Raw genomic sequence first — 21,578 nt, forward strand, 5'->3', positions numbered from 1 at the left:
AGGGAAGACAACTGCCTTTTTTCTCTGTTTCTCTAGTCATGTAGCACCGATTTCAAAAATGTTTTCACCTTTCTACTGTATAGGTCACCTAGTGTTATTGAAATACCCCTTTCAGGGTTCCCACACCTTGGTTAACTTCAAATTCAAGGACCTTTCAAGGACTTTCCAGGTCCAATACCCTCAAATTCAAGGACTTAATGTGGGGACACATTTCAAGTGAGAGGAAGGTTACATCGTGTTACTTTGTAAGATACATTGTTGCGCAAACATTAGCGAACCAGATGGATTAATATGGATTTTTTTTTTTGAGAAAACTTTCAAGGACCTGTATCTATGAATGTTCATTTTCAAAAACTTTCCAGGCCCTTGAATTTTTTTTTCAGATTCACAAACTTCCAAGGATTTCAAGGACCCGTGGGAACCCTGCCCTTTAAATAAAGCTGAAAAAAAATAAAAATGCAAAGATTTTCTAATTAAAACCGAAATTTAGAAATGTTGGCTTGGCAACAAACTGTCACAGGGTCTGGTTGTGTTCCCCTGGTATCCATTAGATGTCCTCATTTCCCCACGGTGTCATTCACAGGAACTACCTTTCCCACAATTCCAGTCTGTGTGATTGCACAGGTGTTTGTTATCTGTTTCCAGCTGTCTCTCGTTGTCATCTAGTTTGTTCCTGTATTTAAAGCCCTGTTTGTTCCATGTCCTGTGTGTATCGTTGTTGTTGTCACACCGCGTTTGGTTTCCCGTGTTCCCTGAGCCTGTTTATTGTTTACTGTTTTGGATTGCTTCACTGGATTTTGAACCCTGCCTGTTTTGACCATTCTTTGGATTACCCTTTTAATAAACCTCACCTCAACTGCACTTGGATCCTCCTCGCTGTCTTTCTTGAGCGGATCGTGACAGAACGATACACCAATGTATGGATCTAGCAATTTGGGGTTTCATATCCCTCCTCCTTCCACTGAGCGGGAGAGGAGAGAGTGTTTCGAGGGTACCCGTCTGGTCATTTTCCGTGGGACCCGGGGAGCTCGCAGAGGAATGGTGGGTCGAGAGGGAATCCAACAATACCCTCCACCATGCCCCCTCTTCGAATTCGGGTTGCTGAGGGACGGGTCGGAGCCCCCATCTCGCCGTCGTGGACAGAGAGGGGATAGGAGACGCAAGTCTGCCGGCCGTGAGAATGCTTCACCGCTGCCCAGCCGAGACAATGCATCGCCGCTGCCCAGCCGAGAGAATGATTCGCCGCTTCTCAGCCGAGAGAATGCATCGCCGCTGCCCAGCCGAGAGAATGCATCGCCGCTGCCCAGCCAAAAGAATGCATCGCCGCTGCCCAGCCGAGAGAATGCATCGCCGCTGCCCAGCCGAGAGAATGCATCGCCGCTGCCCAGCCGAGAGAATGCATCGCCGCTGCCCAGCCGAGAGAATGCATCGCCGCTGCCCAGCCGAGAGAATGCATCGCCGCTGCCCAGCCGAGAGAATGCATCGCCGCTGCCCAGCCGAGAGAATGCATCGCCGCTGCCCAGCCCGAGTCCGGTGGTCCCGAGTACGGTGATTCCGAGTCTGGTGGTCCCTAAACGGAGGAGGAGAAGGAAGACTCCCTCCAAGACTGTTCCGGTGGTCCCAGTGCCGGTGGTCCCAGTGCCGGTGGTCCCAGTGCCGGTGGTCCCAGTGCCGGTGGTCTCAGTTTCAGTGGTGCCAGTTCCAGTGCCTGAGCCGGTGGTGCCAGTTCCTGTGCCGGAGCCAGTGTCTGTTCCTGTGTCTGTGTCTGTTCCAGTTCCTAAGCCAGTGGTGTCTGTTCCAGTCTCTGGGCCGGAGCCAGTGTCTGTTCCTGAGTCGGAGCCAGTCTCTGTTCCTGTGTCGGTTCCTGTGTCGGTTCCTGTGTCTGTGTCTGTTCCTGTTCCAGAGCCGGTGACATCTATTCCTGAGCCCTCAGTGACCGCGACACTGGCCATTATGGCCACAGCCATGTGGTGTGTGTGGGCTACGCACACACTTGAGCCGGTGGTGTCTGTTCCTGGACCGGTGGTGTCTGTTCCTGAGCCGGAGCCAGTGTCTGTTCCTGAGCCGGAGCCAGTGTCTGTTCCTGAGCCGGAGCCAGTGTCTGTTCCTGAGCCGGAGCCAGTGTCTGTTCCTGAGCCGGAGCCAGTGTCTGTTCCTGAGCCGGAGCCAGTGTCTGTTCCTGAGCCGGAGCCAGTGTCTGTTCCTGAGCCGGAGCCAGTGTCTGTTCCTGAGCCGGAGCAAGTGTCTGTTCCTGAGCCGGAGCCAGTGTCTGTTCCTGAGCCGGAGCCAGTGTCTGTTCCTGAGCCGGAGCCAGTGTCTGTTCCTGAGCCGGAGCCAGTGTCTGTTCCTGAGCCGGAGCCAGTGTCTGTTCCTGAGCCGGAGCCAGTGTCTGTTCCTGAGCCGGAGCCAGTGTCTGTTCCTGAGCCGGAGCCAGTGTCTGTTCCTGAGCCGGAGCCAGTGTCTGTTCCTGAGCCGGAGCCAGTGTCTGTTCCTGAGCCGGAGCCTGTGTCTGTTCCTGAACCTGAGCCGGTGGTGCCAGTTCCAGTGCCCGAGCCGGGAGTTCCAGTGCCAGTTCCGGTGGTGCCAGTTCCAGTGCTTGAGCCGGTGGTGCCAGTTCCAGTGCCCGAGCCGGTGGTGCCAGTTCCAGTGCCAGTTCCGGTGGTGCCAGTTCCAGTGCCCGAGCCGTTGGTGCCAGTTCCAGTGCCCGAGCCGGGAGTTCCAGTGCCAGTTCCGGTGGTGCCAGTTCCAGTGCTTGAGCCGGTGGTGCCAGTTCCAGTGCCCGAGCCGGTGGTGCCAGTTCCAGTGCCAGTTCCGGTGGTGCCAGTTCCAGTGCTTGAGCCGGTGGTGCCAGTTCCAGTGCTTGAGCCGGTGGTGCCAGTTCCACCATCCGAGGGGTCGTCTCCACCGTGGCCGCCCGAGGGGTCGTCTCCGCCCTGGCCGCCCGAGGGGTCGTCTCCGCCCTGGCCGCCCGAGGGAATGTCTCCGCCCTGGCCGCCCGAGGGAAAGTCTCCGCCCTGGCCGCCCGAGGGAAAGTGTCCGCCCTGGCCGCCCGAGGGGTCTTCTCCGCCCTGGCCGCCCGAGGGGTCTTCTCCGCCCTGGCCGCCCGAGGGGTCTTCTCCGCCCTGGCCGCCCGAGGGGTCTTCTCCGCCCTGGCCGCCCGAGGGGTCTTCTCCGCCCTGGCCGCCCGAGGGGTCTTCTCCGCCCTGGCCGCCCGAGGGGTCTTCACCGCCCTGGCCGCCCGAGGGGTCTTCACCGCCCTGGCCGCCCGAGGGGTCTTCACCGCCGTGGCCGCCCGAGGGGTCTTCACCGCCGTGGCCGCCCAATGGACTGTCGTCTCCGTCCCGGCCGCCCGAGGGACTGTCGTCTCCGTCCCGGCCGCCCGAGGGACTGTTCGCTTCGCCCCGGCCGCCCGAGGGACTGTTCGCTTCGCCCCGGCCACCGGATGAACTGTTTGCTTCGCACTGTTTCCCCAATGTACTGTCTGTGTCACCCTGGCTCCCTTTGAGTCTGTTACCCCCTGTTTCTGTTTCCCTTCATGGACCTGGCCCCCCGTCCCTCCCCCTGATCCTCCACCTTGCCACCTCCCTCCTGAGTTTTTGTTTTGTTCCGTGTCTGGTCTTGGAGTGTCTGGGAGCCACTCCGTAGAGGGGGGGTTATGTCACAGGGTCTGGTTGTGTTCCCCTGGTATCCATTAGATGTCCTCATTTCCCCACGGTGTCATTCACAGGAACTACCTTTCCCACAATTCCAGTCTGTGTGATTGCACAGGTGTTTGTTATCTGTTTCCAGCTGTCTCTCGTTGTCATCTAGTTTGTTCCTGTATTTAAAGCCCTGTTTGTTCCATGTCCTGTGTGTATCGTTGTTGTTGTCACACCGCGTTTGGTTTCCCGTGTTCCCTGAGCCTGTTTATTGTTTACTGTTTTGGATTGCTTCACTGGATTTTGAACCCTGCCTGTTTTGACCATTCTTTGGATTACCCTTTTAATAAACCTCACCTCAACTGCACTTGGATCCTCCTCGCTGTCTTTCTTGAGCGGATCGTGACACAAACTTAAAAAAAAATATATAAAGTTATAAATGTATATATTAAAAAAAAACAAGCGTACATAACACAATTACTAAAACTTAAACTAAAATATAAAAATTAAAGCTAATTCAAAACAATAATAAAAAAGTAAAACAGTAATACCATACTAAAAAAAAAACAATACCCTGGAACAAGAACTGTAAAAAGATATATATAATTAAATAAATAAAACATTTCTCTAATTTCATCTGCCATATTTAATGGATTATTTCACTGAGCTCGAGTCTTTTCCATAATTATTATTATAATAGAGCTGTCCTGACCTCTTGCCCTAATGGCCTAATTCATTCAGTCATGGACCTCTGATGTGATCTGTGTGTGTTTCAGCTTACCACCATCCCTGTCTTCAGGAGCAGGTAGTGTACCGTCTGTGTGACGTCGGCTGCGTGTATCAGATTGTGGTAGGGGTTTTTATGTTTGCTGTAACCCACTTCCAGAGCCTCCACAAATGAGACCAGCGCTGATACAGGGATCTGTCAGAGATACGGTGTTAATAACTCTGAAAAAGACCATTACAGCCCTCTACTCTCACTTCTTCAAGAGTTGTTTTCACCTTGAAGCGGCTGATGAGGTCGTATCGGGTGAGGAGCTCATAGAAGATGAATTTGAGTGAGTGGTCGCCACTCGACTCGTTCAGAGCAAATACATCAAACGACCACTTATCCACATTCTGAGGAGAAAAAGCAGAGAAACAAACTCAGCACACAGACACTCTTCCCCTCTGCATATTCAACTTAGCTCCTTCCGTCATGCCAGGTTTGATGCTAAACACTATTGGTTCTCGTGCGTTGACTAAGAAAATGAATGCAATGTGAAATGTTCCTTTAAGAGAAAATACAATTTTATGCATTTGCATGTCCCTACATTTCAACCTTTTATTTTTTGTTACATTAAAACTGCCTTTAGAAATGCTGTATTATAACTTCATTTATATTTGTTCATTTCTTATTGTTTTACCCTTGTCTCAGACCCTGGCTTTTAATCTTAAACTTATTATTCTTATTTTTAAAATCTTTATTATTCTTATTATTAATCTTATTATTAAAAATGTGTTAACGATTTTATAATCATATTACATAGTTGTGCTAGGAGTCACTTGTTTTATTTGTGGAATGTTGTAGTCAGGCAAAAAGCTTTTGCCTGTGAGCTTTTGGGGATTTTTTCTTTTCTTTTTGCATGGTAAAATAAAACCTGTAGCTTAGTCAGTTAAGCCAGATAAATACCTTAAACAAGTTTAGTGTTTTGTTTTTCCTTCATATTTAAAATATTTAAAATGTATAAAAACATTTCCTCATATTTTGATTGTTTAATCAAACTTGTAGGGTCATAAAAAACATAACTTTTGGCCACTACTTGACATAATTATGCTCTTATATTTCTAGCATGTTATATGTTTGGCAACATTTCTTCTAACCCTAATTGATGGAGTCTGTAGCTTTTTCACACTGTATTGTGAAATACAATATTTTGACCAAAAATTGATGCAGCTCTTGATGGAAATAACAGCAAAACATTTCTTTCCATCAAGAGGTCCATCAAGTTTTGGTTAAGATTTTGTGTTGACAATGCAAGAGTCCAGCACTCTGTAAAGTCTCCTCCAGCACATCCCAAAGACATTCAAGAATTTAAGCTCTGGACTCAGAGGATTGATTAATGTGTGGAAATGATTCTTCATGCTCCTCACAGCCGTTCTTTCACAGTTTGATCCTGATGAATCTTGACATTGTCATCCTGGAATATGGCCATGATGTGTCTTCCTACATGGTTGATTAAAAACTGAAAAGCTACACACTCCATCAATTAGGGTTAGAAGAACTGTTGCCAAACATATAACATGCTAGAAACAAAATAATCTCTGCAATAATGATCCATAAGCATTTGCCTTAATCCAAACAGTGACTTTATTTTTTTGGACCAGGCAGTGTATATATTTGTGCATCATTTCCAATCAAGCTGTAGACAAATAATTTGACATAAAGTGTGAAAATATTATTTGTGTGCATTTAGGACAGAATGCTAGCGAAAGGAGAAAGACGACACCCATGTTTTTTTTTTTTTTCACTTTAATTCCACCACAGAATGCTACTGAAACATGGTGGAAATGTGCTTGGCTGGGGAGATAAAAATGACTGAATTCTTCTGTGATCCATGTATATCTACTACTGGCCATTGTTAGTGAACAAATTCAAAAGTGAAAAGGTACAAGTGAAAATTACATGTTTTAAAAGTTTAATTTCTGGAAAAAAACATGTTGTAATGGTTGGAGAGCCATTGGACAATGGCTGCTTATGAGAATGGAAGAGCGTGTGAGTATTTTACCTTAAGCACAGCTATGACAGAGGAAGGGTAACTCAGTCCCACCATGTTAGAAGTTCGGCGGTACATTCTGTTAGAAAGAGATAAACACATCAAGTGAAAGCGGCAGCACAGACCGCAGGCACTCCAAACACAATGCCATAATCTTCACCTTCACAATGACAAAACATAAAATGTAGAGGACAACCTGCACTTTCTTTAAGTAAATGCTTTGTCAGAGCAATTTATATGTGCAGTGTTGCATGAAGTGAGTGAGAGAGAGAGAGAGAGAGAGAGAGAGAGAGAGGCAGAGTGACTGTACTTATTCAGACTTGTCAAAAAGATGATGTATATGCATACGCTGACTCACATTAAGCTCAATGCATAGATTTATAATAATTTCACAGAAGACTTTAATGCTGCCTGGCGAGGAAAGAAATGGCCTTAAAGAGGATTCAGACTGATTTATGAACACTGGAAGTTTTCCTGCTTTGTGTTCTTGGTTACAAAAAAAATAACAGCTAAATGTATTTATTTTCTAGTTTTAATATTATTAACTAAAACTATTCAAATAAAGCTGAAAATAACATTAGATGAATATATATATATATATAAAGTACTAAAAACAACAAAAGCACATTGAACTAAAAAAACTAAAATTTAAATGAAAATATAAAAAAATGAATATTATATATAAATATTATAATAGCATGTCCTTTGATCCTTTGAAATGAAAGAGACATTCAAAATAAGAGTTCAAAATGTGACATTGCAACATACACTTATGTCTACATGTTAGACAAATCATATTGGAGGCCGTTTACATAGAAGTTTTAAAGGCAGAATAGCAAAATAATTGAAATTGCAAGGGTCAAAGAAAAGGAAAACTTTAAAAATACGAATAGCTTCTAAAATGCTAGGATATTTTTTAGCACACTGCTTTGTGCTTAACCCCACCTCTCCACAAATATCCCAGCCTGCACTGCGTGTACGATGCTGCGGAATCGCGGCTTCTCCTCCGTCCGTCGCATCATCAGCCCCATCTGTCGTGTGAAGGTGGAGGCCAGCCAATCACGGACTTCTGATGGCACAGAATCTGATTGGATATCGCTGAGCTCATCCTCGGTATCGACCAATCGCCTTAGAAAAAAAGGGAGAGAGGGAAAGATACTTTTAATGTCATCACCACTTACACTTAAAAAATCATCTGCGACAGGTATTATATGCATATAAGTTATACATTATGTGCATATAAGAAGGATAAACGACTATTTATACCCTAATCTAAACTGTGAGAGAAGCCCAAGCCAAGACCCACTGCTGGTTAAAGACTAATCCACAACTCATCCGCATAATTATGGTAATACCACAGTACGTTCCCTTTATGTGCAGCAGAACATGTCTAGTAAATAAGGAAGAAGTTAAGGTATAAATATTTGCATTGGAATGGCACTGGATTGACATTTAACTTCTGATTTTACACATCTTCGCAGTAACTGTGCCATAAACATCTGTGTATCTAGACATAAGCTGTTATGATGGATTTAAAGCCCACTACTGTCATAAATCACACAGCGAATATGAATCTAATCAGACCGGACTGGGGGTCTCTGTGGTTTGTCAAGTGAGAGGGTGTGTCATAATCCCGGGCCGCGATGACGTCCCAGTTACATAATTCCATAAGCTTTTGTTGTGTCTTTTCTGGCATCTAGATATTCACAGCTGTTATTCTTCACTCTGCTCATCAGAATCAAAAGATATCAGTGGTACTTGAGCGGCGTGATGGAGGGCTTCATCTCCCCGCAGAGACGTTAAACACTATCACTGAGCGGGAATGAAATGCCGCTGATAAGGAGGAGTTTTTTGGCTCGTTTCAAACTGCAGGTGTTCATTTGTGTTCTCTCAATAAAGCTATCAGCATGGCCTCATATCCACACATCCTGATGAAAACATGTCTGGGTGCCATTTCAACCCAAAAGAAACTAATTATATTTTGTGAATGCACATTGTGACATTATTTTGATTAAAACACACTTTTGCCTGCCAAAATCTCTTGTAATGCTTTTGTTTTTTGTTTTTTTTTTGTAATTAAATGTTTCCCATTGTGATTCTCATTACTGGAAAATGTTTGCACTACATCCGAGAATGTTTTAAATTAAAGCCAGCATAAATGAAAAGCAGTACAACAAGTATGAAAAAATAATATACAATATATAAACAAGTAAATAAGTAAATTAATTATACACACACACACACACACAAACATGCATACGTACACACACACACACACACACACACACACACACACACATACATATATATATATATATATATATATATATATATATTTTTTTTTTTTATTTATTTTTTTTTTATTAATGTATATGTGCAGTAGTGGCTAAAAGTGATGTCTGGAGGGGATATTTGTTTTTATATGATCCTACAAGTTGATTAAACTATCAAAAAATGCAATATTTAAAGTATGAAGGAAAGACAAAAAGATCACAGGAAAAAGCATTTATTGGGTACAACATAATCAGTTATTAATATTTTGTTGGTTCTTTCTTGTTTTTGCATGTGTTCATAATTTCTTTGTTTGTCAGCCTGGCCAAAAATGATGCCCGCACAATTTGGCATGTTTTATTGCATTATCACAAATAAAACAATTGACTTCAAGCACAACTACGCAATATGCAAACAAAATATTTAATAATATTTTAATAAAGGGTGAAGATGTAAATTTTCCTAGGCCTGACATCACTTTTGGCCACTACTGTATATAGATTGCTCGATTGTTAATTAATGTATCGTATTTATTTATTGTGCTTAAATAAGAGTAAATATGCTGACATTAAAAAAATATATATTTGGCCTAAATAAGCTTCAACTTAAAAACATATAGAATTTATTTTATTTTGTGGTTACATTCAACCAGAGAATAGCTTGAAAACCCTCACATCAACCCTTATGATAAAATTAAGGTATCAAATGGCAATACCACAGTGCTTGGATCACATGGATTGTTTGATTATCATATTCATATAGCATGGCATTTTGCATGGCACATCACAGGTACTGTAAATCAAAAGCATACCATAATATTGCCATTTTGGTAATGTTAAAAATAGGCAAATCATTGCCCAAGCAAATATTTACATCCTTAAAACATTTTGTTAAAAGGTAATTCTGAAGGACAAAGCAGCAGCGTTGACCCTGTGACCCCCTCAGATGGCCACTCACTCAATCTAAGCATCTTGGGATTGAAGCGCACAGATCTTTAACTGATAATTGAATTGACCTCTATCAGTATGAGTAAATTGCTTTAAGCTCCATTAGACTGATCCCAGACCAATTTTACAATCTTCCCTTTACAATGACTCCACTTAGGGTTAGTGTGGAAAAGCTGGATTAGCCTCTGACGTGGAAAGACGGAATAATGTGTTGTTGCGGCTTTGTGAGCAATGCAGTGGAGTCAAAGATTTTGACGGGAATAGAAAATAGCCTGGAGATTATTATTCATTGTAAACGGACCATGCAGTCCAGGCAGTTAGTTTATAACTGATGGATTTCAGGAAACAACATGAGAATAGGAATATGTCATTTTTCCATCCCTAGCTAATTTTAAATGTACGAGTTTCAACTTGTTTATAATTTCAAGTCAATTGGCAGTGGTTATATTATTTCAAAATTTGGCAACAGAGAGTGGTAGAGTAAAATAACAGTGTAAACACCATACTTTACCTTGTTTCCTCAATATAGACTGATTCCAAAACAGTGGCAGCATATTCCAGGTTTTTCTTTAGGTCTACGAGAGACGCCTCTCCCCTCTCCAACTGTTTTACCAAACATCGTAATCTGGAAAACAAGCACACAACAAACACAACTGAATGGCTGTTTATTTTGCAAAGCAATTCTCTGAGAGCACCAGCCAACCTCAGCGTGACAAACGCAGCATTTAATTCTGCAAAACAGAGATCAATATTACATTTACATAAACTGTATATATATATATACACATACACTACTGGTCAAAAGTTTTAGATCGGTAAGATTTTTTATGTTTTTAAAAGAAGTCTCACCAAGGCTGCATTTATTTGATAAAAACCAATAAAACCAATTTAAAAAAAAAAAAAAAAAAAAAAAAAAAAAAAACAGTATTATTGTGAAATATTATGACAATTTAAAATGACTGTTTACTATTTTAATATATTTTAAGATGTAATTTATTCCTCAGATGAAAGCTGAATTTTCAGCATCATTACTCCAGTCTTCAGTGTCACATGATCCTTCAGAAATCATTCTAATATGATGATTTTATGCTCAAAAAACTTTTTTTTTTCCCAAATTCTTTGATGAATAGAAAGTTCAATATTTTCTAACATTATAAATGTCTTTGCTGTAACTTTTGATCAGTTTAACTCATCCTCGATGAATAAAACTATTGATTTATTTTATTTCTTTCCCCCAAAAATAAAATTTAAATTCTTACTGACCCCAAACTTTTGAACGGTAGTGTTTAATGTTACAAAAGCTTTCCATTTCAGATAAATGCTGTTCTTTTGAACTTTCTATTCATCCTAGCATCATGAAATAAAAATGTAAAAACTGTTTTCAACATTGATAATAATCATAAATGTTTCTTGAGCATCAAATCATCATGTTAGAATGATTTCTGAAGGATCATGTGACACTGAAGACTGGAGTAATGATGCTGAAAATTCAGCTTTGCATCACAGGAATAAATTACACTTAACTATACATTCACATAGAAAACAGCTGTTTTACATTGTAATAATATTTCACAATATGACTGTTTTTGTTTGTATTTTTAATCAAATAAATGCAGCCTTGGTGAGCAGAAGATACTTCTTTTAAAAACATTAAAAATCTTACCGATCTAAAACTTTTGACCGGTAGTGTATATACACACAGTTTATGTAAATTAATATTGATCTCTATAATTTAGATACTAAAATTTATATATAATTTCAGGTAGGCTACTGACCACTACCATTTGTGGTCAGTAAGATTTTTTTTTTTTAAACAAAATAGAAAATGAAAATACTTTTATTCAGCAAGGATGCAGTATATTGATCAAAAGTTACAGTAAAAAACATTTGTAATAATAAAGTATTTTTATTTCAATCAAATAAATGTCGCCATCTTTATCTTACCGACCGCAAACTTTTGAATGATGGTGTATACACAAACTCTAGATTAGGATACTGACAGAATACTTTATTTGTTATAGATGTTCAAAAGTGTCTGCAGAAGCTCATCTTTGTAAGACTATAAGCTTGATTAATTGAGCTTTTAAAGACGATTGATTAACTAAAGCTGTTAGTCTTATCAAATCATCTTCAATATCCCACTTCCAGGAAAGACTTTCACCAAACCACTCAAATGCTCTCCGGTCCTTGATATGTTTAGAGTGTCGGAGGAAATTTGAATGAGGGGAAAGCTATAACAATAAATAATGGTGAAATTATTGGTAACATTTTATTTTGATGGTCCCCTTTGAACATTCTGTTGACTATATCCTCCTGGGACCCAAGAATAGACTTTTGTCCACTGTAGTGGACATTATATTTTAGTGAATTTCTCTGACATCATACATGTCACATGACACAACCTGGGTGTCCTGTAAAGAGCACATTCAGGACTTTTCAGAGATACCAAATGTTTGGAGGTTTCACCATGAAAACAACTTCTCCTTGGTCTTTAAAAATGTCTGACATTAATTTAGTGATCAAAATTCTTTGAAAATATGCTAATATATTGTAATTATAATTTAAATTGGACTACTTTTCAGATTGTATTTCATAAAACAACATCTCAGGAAAATGTTAAGGGGTTTCAAATAAAAAATAATAATTCTGTTACAGAACAGGGCATTGATTTCATACGTGTCCACTGTAGAGGACACCAGGACTTAAATCATGTTTATCAGGCATTTTGTGAGACACAACATGCCTCCTCGATCTCTTCCTTCATGTCTTTCTGGATCCATTGTTCCAAAACTCAATAAACTGATTTGGGCCCTTTTATCCATCTATTGAAGGTTCTGATTGATGTGTATTAAATTTTGACTCTTAGTGTTTCCACTTGAGTAATTGTGTGCTGACTGAGCTGAAGCTGTGCTGACTTGAGTGAACAATATTGAATGCTAGTGCTTTCTAAATGACAATATGGTCTAGGCAATGAGAAATGAAGGGATTTGTGTGTAGAGTTTTGCAGTGACAGTTCAACAAATCTGACACATGTGTCAAAACAGGGGAATAGTGTTTATAGTTTAAGGAAATGGGTGTGCTTTTTGATAAATGGCATTATGGTTTTGAAATTTTAGTTCAAAAGCCTGGTTATAGTGTTTAAGCAATCGAGAAAAACTGTAATAAAAGTCCTTGAGTCACAACATGAGAGGTCAGATTATTGAAATGACAATGCTGTTGGGTGCTAAAAAGTCACAGATTCAATCGATTCATTGGTTTCAGATTTGTGCACATAGCTCACAGATATCTATAGTTGACTTTGCAGTTGAAACATTACCTCAGGGATTTGGTCTATTGGTCCTATAGGGGCTGCAAGGCAAACATCACACTTACTAATAATTTCCCACAGGGTAACTGCCACATTTGCACGCATATATCTGACATTCATATGTTAAATTTGTATCTTAATGTGATAGCAGCACAAAATCCAGCTGGGTCCCACCTGTGTCCACCGACACAGGTAGTGTTTTCTACCAGGAAAGCGATTTCACACCAGTAAGAGAGGTGGGCGGCTGTCACGAAGACAATCACACAGAGACGGCGTGCCATTGATGCTTTGGGGTCAATGCAATCACACGGAAAGATTAACATTTTCCACTCAACATTTTGACAGCTGCCTGCAGATAAAAACAAGAACCCAAACCCCAACAGCCCTGTTCATCTCAGCACCTGATCTCAAATCACACTCTTAGGCCTCAATCAAACACAATACGACTAGTTTAGCATGTAATACGAACCCCCACCCACACTAACATTTCAACTTGTCAAAGCAAAAGACAACTTTATTGCTCAGAGGTTCCTTGAATGAGGTCTTTCTTGGGTCTTTTTCTGCATAGTTTCTTTATTTAATTGTATTGCTGTCTAGGAAAAACAGTTGCAATATTAAAAAGATTTCATTTGTGATTTGTATATGGAGTTTATTTTAATCAGTCAGTTATTTTCTGCATGAAAATTGTTATAGAAAGATTTAAGACGAATGTAACAGGCTTGCGTTCGAGATCCAGGGAGATGATGCTGTCCATCAGAAGCACAGCAACAATAGCCGTCTTTAACATTCCACACAAAAACTTGTTTCTGCCGGGATTGACAGATGTCTCAAGACGTGTGGGTGGAACATGACGTTTGATTGGTTGAACACAGCTGTCCATGTCAGCGGATGCCAATCAAGTTCAGCAAAGAAAAAAAAAAATCATGAAAAATTCTGCTGATTATGTTTTGCCATGGGAGAACAACTGCAGCTTTACCTCAGATACACGCTACAAGACATGCAAAAATACAAAGTCAGTCCTGCTGGAACAAAGTCTGAGATTGTCATTTAGATGTTTCCAAAAGTCATCTAAATGAACAGATTTTGTTCAAATCAATATCATTATTGTTTACCAAATCAGCCAGACTACATTAGAATACACTTCTACAAACTATAAGAAACAGCTGAAGACACACTCCTTCTGCAAACACTTAAACTGCTACCATAAATCAAAGAAAAGTCCTAAATTCTTCTATAAAACAAAATTTAGCAGTAGAATAACGTCCCTGAATTGAACTTGAGAGATAACTCAAAAATCCAAGTTAGTTACTAAAACTTCACATTTCAAGTTGACAGTCACTTTGGATAAAGTCTGCTAAAATACTAAAATGTAAAGGTAGTCATTAAAAAGTAGGCAGCTATACTGTGAAAATGTAGAATTAGAATAACTATCCCAGATTTATCTTGTTGAGAACTCAAATATATAAGATGTCACCTACTACAACTTTACATTTCAAGTTGACTAAACTTAATTTAAGGCAGCATGGACACTTACTTTGTTTAAGTTGAAAAAAAAATGAATTGTAGAAGCTACTAACAAAGCTATTTACAGTACATTTATTAATTTAGCAGACGCTGTAATCGAAAGCAACTTACAGTAAAAATTAAGCAATTTGTCATGAACAGTATTCAAATAACACAATGCCAAAATGATTTCCAGTTCTATATAGGAGAAAATAGGTCAAATATCAGGCTTTAGCTTAAATTTGACTAAATTGAATTTTAACAGATTTGTTTTTTTCAGATTCGTTTAGATTCTGTGAATACATCTAATAAAACTAGAAGAGATCACTGATCATTGCCTTGGCCATTTGTAAACTATACATGCGCAATAATGTGATATAAAACAAGCAATGTTGAGTTTCATACTTAGAATTAGACAATTCTTGTTAGACAAAAAGTTTTTTTTTTTACCCCAAACTTAATTAGAAATCCATCTTGATAGCAAAATGGGTTTTACCAACAAAACATTTTTTGAATGTCCAGATCTGCACTTTTTTGTAAAGACTGTGCTGTATAGTGTTGATAAAAACAGATGTTTGCATGCTAAAGTCTGCTGGGATGCTCAACAAGGCTAAAGTTAGCTGGCAAGATCTAACAGTCAGCATGAGAATTATTATTTTAAACATCAACCCCCTTAATCCATCATACAAGCTTTTATGGCTGTGGAAAAGAGGTTTCTGCCAGAGAGAGGTTAGTTCATAGCGTGGCTTCCATTTTGAACATAGAATGATCCAGCGGGCTATAAATTCAGCCTCCCAATGCAAAGCCACCATTCACACTGACTGCTTATGAGATATTCATGCAGAAGTGCTCAAGTGCTTTGAGGCAGGCAATGTTTCAGGATAATGAATATCCAATTGAATTTGCGTCAATTGGAGAGAGAAATTGACAGATGCTGCAGGTTTGGGCTGTTGTAAATACTGAGTGTTTTCCAGAAATTTCTGAAGATATCATCAATATCATAACCTGTTAACTGCCACCTCTCTTTTTGAGCATCAATCTGAACTTAAATGGTTGTAATTCATAAATGTTTTGTAACACAGACCAAGGCTTACAGAGAAGTGAAAGCACTTGGAAAAAAAGTTAGAGAAGTTTAGGTTTACAGTAAAGCAAATGTACTAAACTAAACATAATGTATTTTATACAACATATATTTTACAAAATAATTTGTACTCTAAAATCAAAGCCATGTCTAACCAAGTTGTGTTCCAAATTTGAAGTTGATATCGCAAAAATTGAGAGCTAAAATAATTTTAAGTACCATTTCCATGGTAATGCAATGTCTAATTTCAAAATGGTTTTAACATGATGAATGTTGTGTGCTTAAGCTTTCGAATGATACCTAATTTAGTATGATTACTAAAATACACTTACTCAAATTCTCGATATTGATACCGATACCTTGACTTCGATACCGGTTCCTGAACGATACTTTTTTCGATACCAATTTTATGAAATCCGTTTTAACAAGATTACATATTAACAAAAATGTTATTCTTTTTGTTGACTTTTTTTACAGACTCAAATACTCATATTATAGGTTGTTGCCTCGCACTCATAAAGCTTGAGGCAAAGCACTTGCAAAAGTAGCCGAATGATTATGAATGTGTCTAGAAAAAATAACAAGGAGACATTTTAATTGTTCATTAATAAACAAGTGTTTTCTGAGTCAGTGTTGGCTGCAAAGATGAAGTTGACGTTGCAGACTCGTCATCTCCGCAGTATAATGAACGCGCCGCCTATAGAGAGAAATGCACCTTTCATTTGGATTACATAATCAGAGAATATTTGTTTTTGATTCGAATTGGTTCGTTTAAAAGTAGACATTTCTATATGCCTATTTATCATGTCTGTGAGGCAAGTAGCCAAAGTTTCGGTTCATTTATGTGACGCGCTCCAGTTCTTCTTGCAGTCGAAAACGGAGCAACTTTCTACTCTTAAGTTTATTATCACATCAGTCTCATTCAATGGTGCAAATCAAGTTACAAGCTAAAGTAACTTACTGCTATGGGTATGTTCAAATCCCCAACCCTACATACTGTACGAGCAATACTAATAGCAAGATGCACTAACTAAACTGAGATTTTGGTTTGATTTAAACCGCAGGCATCCAAAGACCCCTTTCAAGCTTTGTTTAATCCTTAATCAGTTATTTTTCTTCCTGGAAACAGTTTGAAATGCAGAGAAAATGTACTGGCCAAACATCAGTCCAACAGCTTATTAGAGCTTCCCTAATCTCTGAGCGGGGCAGCAGAGGGCAGAGCGACAGGCACCACACAGAGATTAAAAACACACAGACGCACGGAGATACACCGCTCACACTAATGCTCATTTCTACGCAGATGTGTGTATCCATGTGGAAATCACATATGGCATTATGGCAGTTTATAATCCTGCATGAGTCAATCTATGATAAGTGATATAACATGTCCACTTGATCCCACATAATAATAATAAAAAATAAATACAAAACACTAACAACATAGGCTAGATGTATTTAGTTACTTCTTTTAGATTACACAACAGGGAAAAATACATATACAATAAAAAATATAATTACGTAATGTACTGTAAAATACATATTATAAAGCAAAATATATAGTAAACTTGAATTTTAGGGACTTAAACAACACTGAAAAAATGAACCTCATTAAGAGATCATGATAATGAACCTCATTGGTTCTTGCAGAAGCTCAAACGTGCTGCGTAACACGAGAATGAATCTCATTGGTTCTTGCAGAAGCTCAAACGTGCTGCGTAACACGAGAATGAACCGCATTGGTTCTCGCACGTCAAGCGAACATGCTTGAGCTTCTGTTTACCACAACTGATGTGTGAGTTGATAAGTAACACTTGCCTGATGTCTTATGCTACCGCTAACCCGGACGTCGAGGTCACTTCCGCGACGTCCGGGTTAGCGATAGCATTAGCCATCAGGCAAGTGTTATTTAAATAAACTCCTGATGTACTTACAAACTTTCCAATGCCTCATTTTATGAGTACAGAACCTATTTGTACTACTGTAGAGGTTTGGTACCATTCTGGGCATTATTAGTGGAGTAATATACGAGATACAGCCCTGGATCCATTAGCGCCTGCACTAAGCCATTCGGCTGATATCTCTAAATAAGCTCTAACTGTAATAATGTTCGACCAAGGGAAAAAAGGCTTCGGGGGGGGGCTGGGGGGGTGTTTGGCTCGAGGTCATGGTGCAAAGGACCCTAGGTTGAAATTACTCCGAACCATCCCTTTAAGCTCTGAAATTTTTTGAAGAATAATGGTAAAGTGCTGTCAAATGTAGTGCCATTAAATTGGACTAAATGTCTCTCTCTGAAAGTATAAAGACTTTTTAAATTTTAAAGGTTTATGAGTGACTCAAGAAGAGTTCATAAACACATTAATGAAACAGCAGGCTAATTCACTTTTTCTCTCTCAGTGGCAGCCAATCAGTGCGTTCTGGGTCAAACTGGGCAGGAAATCAATTAATGACGAACGATCTGAAATAATGATGGAACACTGTGTTGCCGGGTCTGGAGAAATGTCAGCGCATTGTTTTACTGTGTAATTAGACAGTTAATGAGAGCCTTAATGAAAAACATGCTCTCCATCTCCATGGGTAAAAGTATTGAAGAACCAGGAAGGACAGAAAGACTGACAAACCATGGGGTAAATAATTCTGTTTAATAATCAGTAAAATAAAAAAAGTGCCTTGTTGCTACAGATCATCATTTTTGGCCAAATGCGCTGCAATTAGAAGAAGAAGAGTTGTGATGTAGAGGCTGGTTTTAAATGAATTTTCTGATTAGCTTTGTTTGAACTCTAACTAAAACAGAGTTTTTCAAAAAGAGCATTACATTAGCATCTTAATATAATGGCCGTCTCACTGTCTGAGGCCCAGCTAACAGGGAATGTTCCCATAATTTTTACTAACATTCTTTAAAAGATATGTAAACGTTAAGACCAGCTTTCTTAAAATAATGTTTATATAACGTTCTTATAATGTTATTAATAGTTAATATATGTTCTCATAATGTTATCATAAAATGCTCTGAGAAGAACGTTCATGGAACATCCTTACAATGTAATTTGTAATCAATGAATGTTCTCGCAATATAGAGAGAAAACGTTGTGAGAACAACTTTCATAGAAAATCTTTTTACCTGATAAACATTCTCATAATATTGAGAGAAATCATTCTTAGAATATTCTCAGAATGTCTTTATGATGTTATAAACATTTGCTAAATATTTTTGGAATTGGAATTTGGAAATTTTTGAGAGAAAAAATTTATGAAACGTTGCCAAAAATAGTGCTTTTCACAATACACATTGTTTCAAAGCAGCTTTACAGAAAGCTATGATGTTATAATGTTTATAATATATTAAAATCTTCATGCTTTATAGTCGGATTTAGCAGATTCCCAGCTCAGGGAACGTTCTCAAAACTTCTGGCAAGGATCTCTTAAAGTTAGGAACAAAGTTTATTCCAGTAACGTTGATAAAACATTCGATCAAAGTTATCTGGCCTTTAAAAAAGTTCTCAAAACGCTAACACAAAAATGTTTTGAGAACATTGAGAAAACGTTCAGAAATAACTTTCTTTTCTTTTTTTATCACATTTTCAAAATGATAAAATGAAATGTTCCTTTAACGTTCACATAAACCAAGACAAAAATAGTCTTAATACATATAAAAAAAACTGGACGTTTTGAACGTTTAAAAAACATTCAGAAATAACGCTTTCTTAACTTAATGGAAATGTTAGCAAAACACATTTTTGTAGTAGCTATCTAGAAACATACTGTAAGTGACTGATTTAAAGCGCTCTATGGAGGCAGCAAAATGCATAGCACAAAAAAAGTTTAAAAAGTGGAAACTGCTTATTTTAATTAGATAACGGTTTCAAAACTGCTCAGGATTAAATGAAATATTTATAATCATCAACTTTTGTCACTTTGTCTCTGACATGCCTACAGCAAATATATAAGCACAGTCCCTTCTTCTAAAATACACAGGCACAAAATGAAAGGAAATAGAATGTATTAGGGCATCTGAACACAATCCATATCCAGTCTTCCTCTCTTGAGTACCTGCACAAATTGGAAGTAAATGACACAAGCACATCATATAAACAAACACTGTAGGAAATCAGCAGACGCTGATAGGTTGTGGTGACGTGTGCATTAAAAGAAAAACAGAGGAGTAATCTGGATTAAATAGACGAGGACAGTTACTGAGGGATCCAGATGGCACACAGGGAAGGAAAGATGGCAGAATACTTAAGTGTAACTTCAATATATCTTGCTAACAGTCACGATCTTTACCTATTGGGGTAAAAAATATTCACAAAAAGACATTTTATATCTCAGTTCCTTTTCATAGACAGCAGTGAGAGCAAATAGAAACTTTAAGTCTCCTGCTTCAGATAAAAAAAACAACAAAAAAAAAACACTGAAGTAAACGTCACATGACTGTGATATTAATCAAAATATTACCATATAGATAAAAAAAAAAAAAGGGTCATGCATTAACCAGATGGGTAATATGTTAACCAGTGCTATTTACTGTAAATAGTAAAGAAATGATAATAATATTAATATAGTAGTAGTAACTTGGTTAAATGCATAGCATAGCTACTCACAGCTACTAAGTTTAAATTTAAAGCAGTCAAAATATAACACTTACTTTAAAAATATTTAATATTTTATTTGTTTACCTGCATGTTATGTGACCATGAATCAACATCAGAACCATGAACATGAAAATGCATTCTTAAATGACTGAAATTAACATAAAATCTCTGGGTTCTTATAAATATTTTAAAAATGGAATGGCTGACAAAAAAGTTTGGAAATCCCTGATATAGAATAAAATAACTTTTTCTAAAAGTCTGCAGTTTATCTTATTTAATTATATTTCTCAAAAGTACTATTCATGTCCCTGCGTATAAATTTAATTAGCAAAAAAACAAATGAGCAAAAAAGTGCATCTTTGAATAAAAGACCCATTAAGTGAAAGCAAACATAATTTCCTTTGGATTCTGCTACAAACTGAGTTACACAAATGTGGAGCTCATTTGGTAGAGGTTTAGAGTTGTACTGTAAAGTATGAAATACATCATCAATGCGGTTCCAAAACACACTTGGATTTATGCAAATCCATAATAATTAACTGCACTGTGACCAAATACACTTTCGCGTGTCATTTAGCTTGAGGAAAGATGCAGACCAGCACTCAGGGTATAAAGATTTCTGTCCTTATTTTCAGAACAAAAGGTCAGTTAGTCACACTGTCGCCCGCTGTAATTCAATAAAAGCAACCCAATTTCTGAAAGGTCACTTAATCTACATATTATTCCATCAGATAAAAACATCACAGGTTTCTTTGGCAGACTGACCTGGCACACACACACACACACACAACCATCAGCTAGCTATCAGGTTATGGACACAATGGCTCTGTTCCAAAACCTAGTGAGCTGCTTATACACCAAAATAAAAAGGTTATTTATTGGCATCAATAGTTCCATGAATAACCTTTAACATCTTTCCAATGCATATAATAATAAAGGTTTCTTTATAGTGGAAAAAGGTTATTTAGATTTCTAAAATGCTCTTCACACTAAGAAAAAAAAAAGAATTCTTTTAAGAAACGGTGAAAGGTTCTTTGGGGAAGCAAAAAGGGTTCTTCTATTGCACCACTGCGAAAACCCCCTTTTGGAACCTGTGTGGGAAGCATATTAAGGATGTCCTGCTGAATTTAAAGCCATGCATTTATGCATATTATCATTATATTGTAATCATTGCGAGCACAAGTTATAACTGCTGCCCAACACGTTCAATGTATCCATTTAACTGAATACATGATGTTAACTAAGCACTGTAACTAAATGAAACGGGCCATATTCTTTGCCTATCCCTGGAACTATTACCAAAGATGGCCATGTCGTGACGCCGTCCCACGGGAAGCTGAAGCAAGGACGCCCAAGACAAATGGCGGCGTACATTCATCGAAGACTTGCGTTGTGCGCAGTCAACCAACCAATGGACGAAGCCGAAACGGTTTGAATCGAGCCTGCTGGAGATTGCTTAGCACCTAATGCTCTGCACGGGGCAGAC

General features: G+C 38.8%; 1 protein-coding gene across 2 annotated transcripts in view; it reads right to left on the minus strand.

Moving 5' to 3' along the window:
• Positions 1-21,578, minus strand: part of pde1cb (phosphodiesterase 1C, calmodulin-dependent b) — a 53,662-nt gene that overhangs the window by 17,410 nt on the left and 14,674 nt on the right. For both annotated transcript variants that reach the window (XM_084120360.1, XM_084120361.1), the window contains exons 3-7: positions 10,124-10,237; positions 7,340-7,522; positions 6,407-6,473; positions 4,641-4,757; positions 4,420-4,560 (exon numbers count right to left, since the gene is read on the minus strand). In XM_084120360.1, the coding sequence (XP_083976486.1) occupies positions 4,420-4,560; positions 4,641-4,757; positions 6,407-6,473; positions 7,340-7,522; positions 10,124-10,237 (622 nt within the window). The remainder of the gene's footprint in view (positions 1-4,419; positions 4,561-4,640; positions 4,758-6,406; positions 6,474-7,339; positions 7,523-10,123; positions 10,238-21,578) is intronic.

This window comes from Abramis brama (assembly GCF_963993115.1).
Source record: "Abramis brama genome assembly, chromosome: 7".
NCBI classification, from domain to species: Eukaryota; Metazoa; Chordata; class Actinopteri; order Cypriniformes; family Leuciscidae; genus Abramis; species Abramis brama.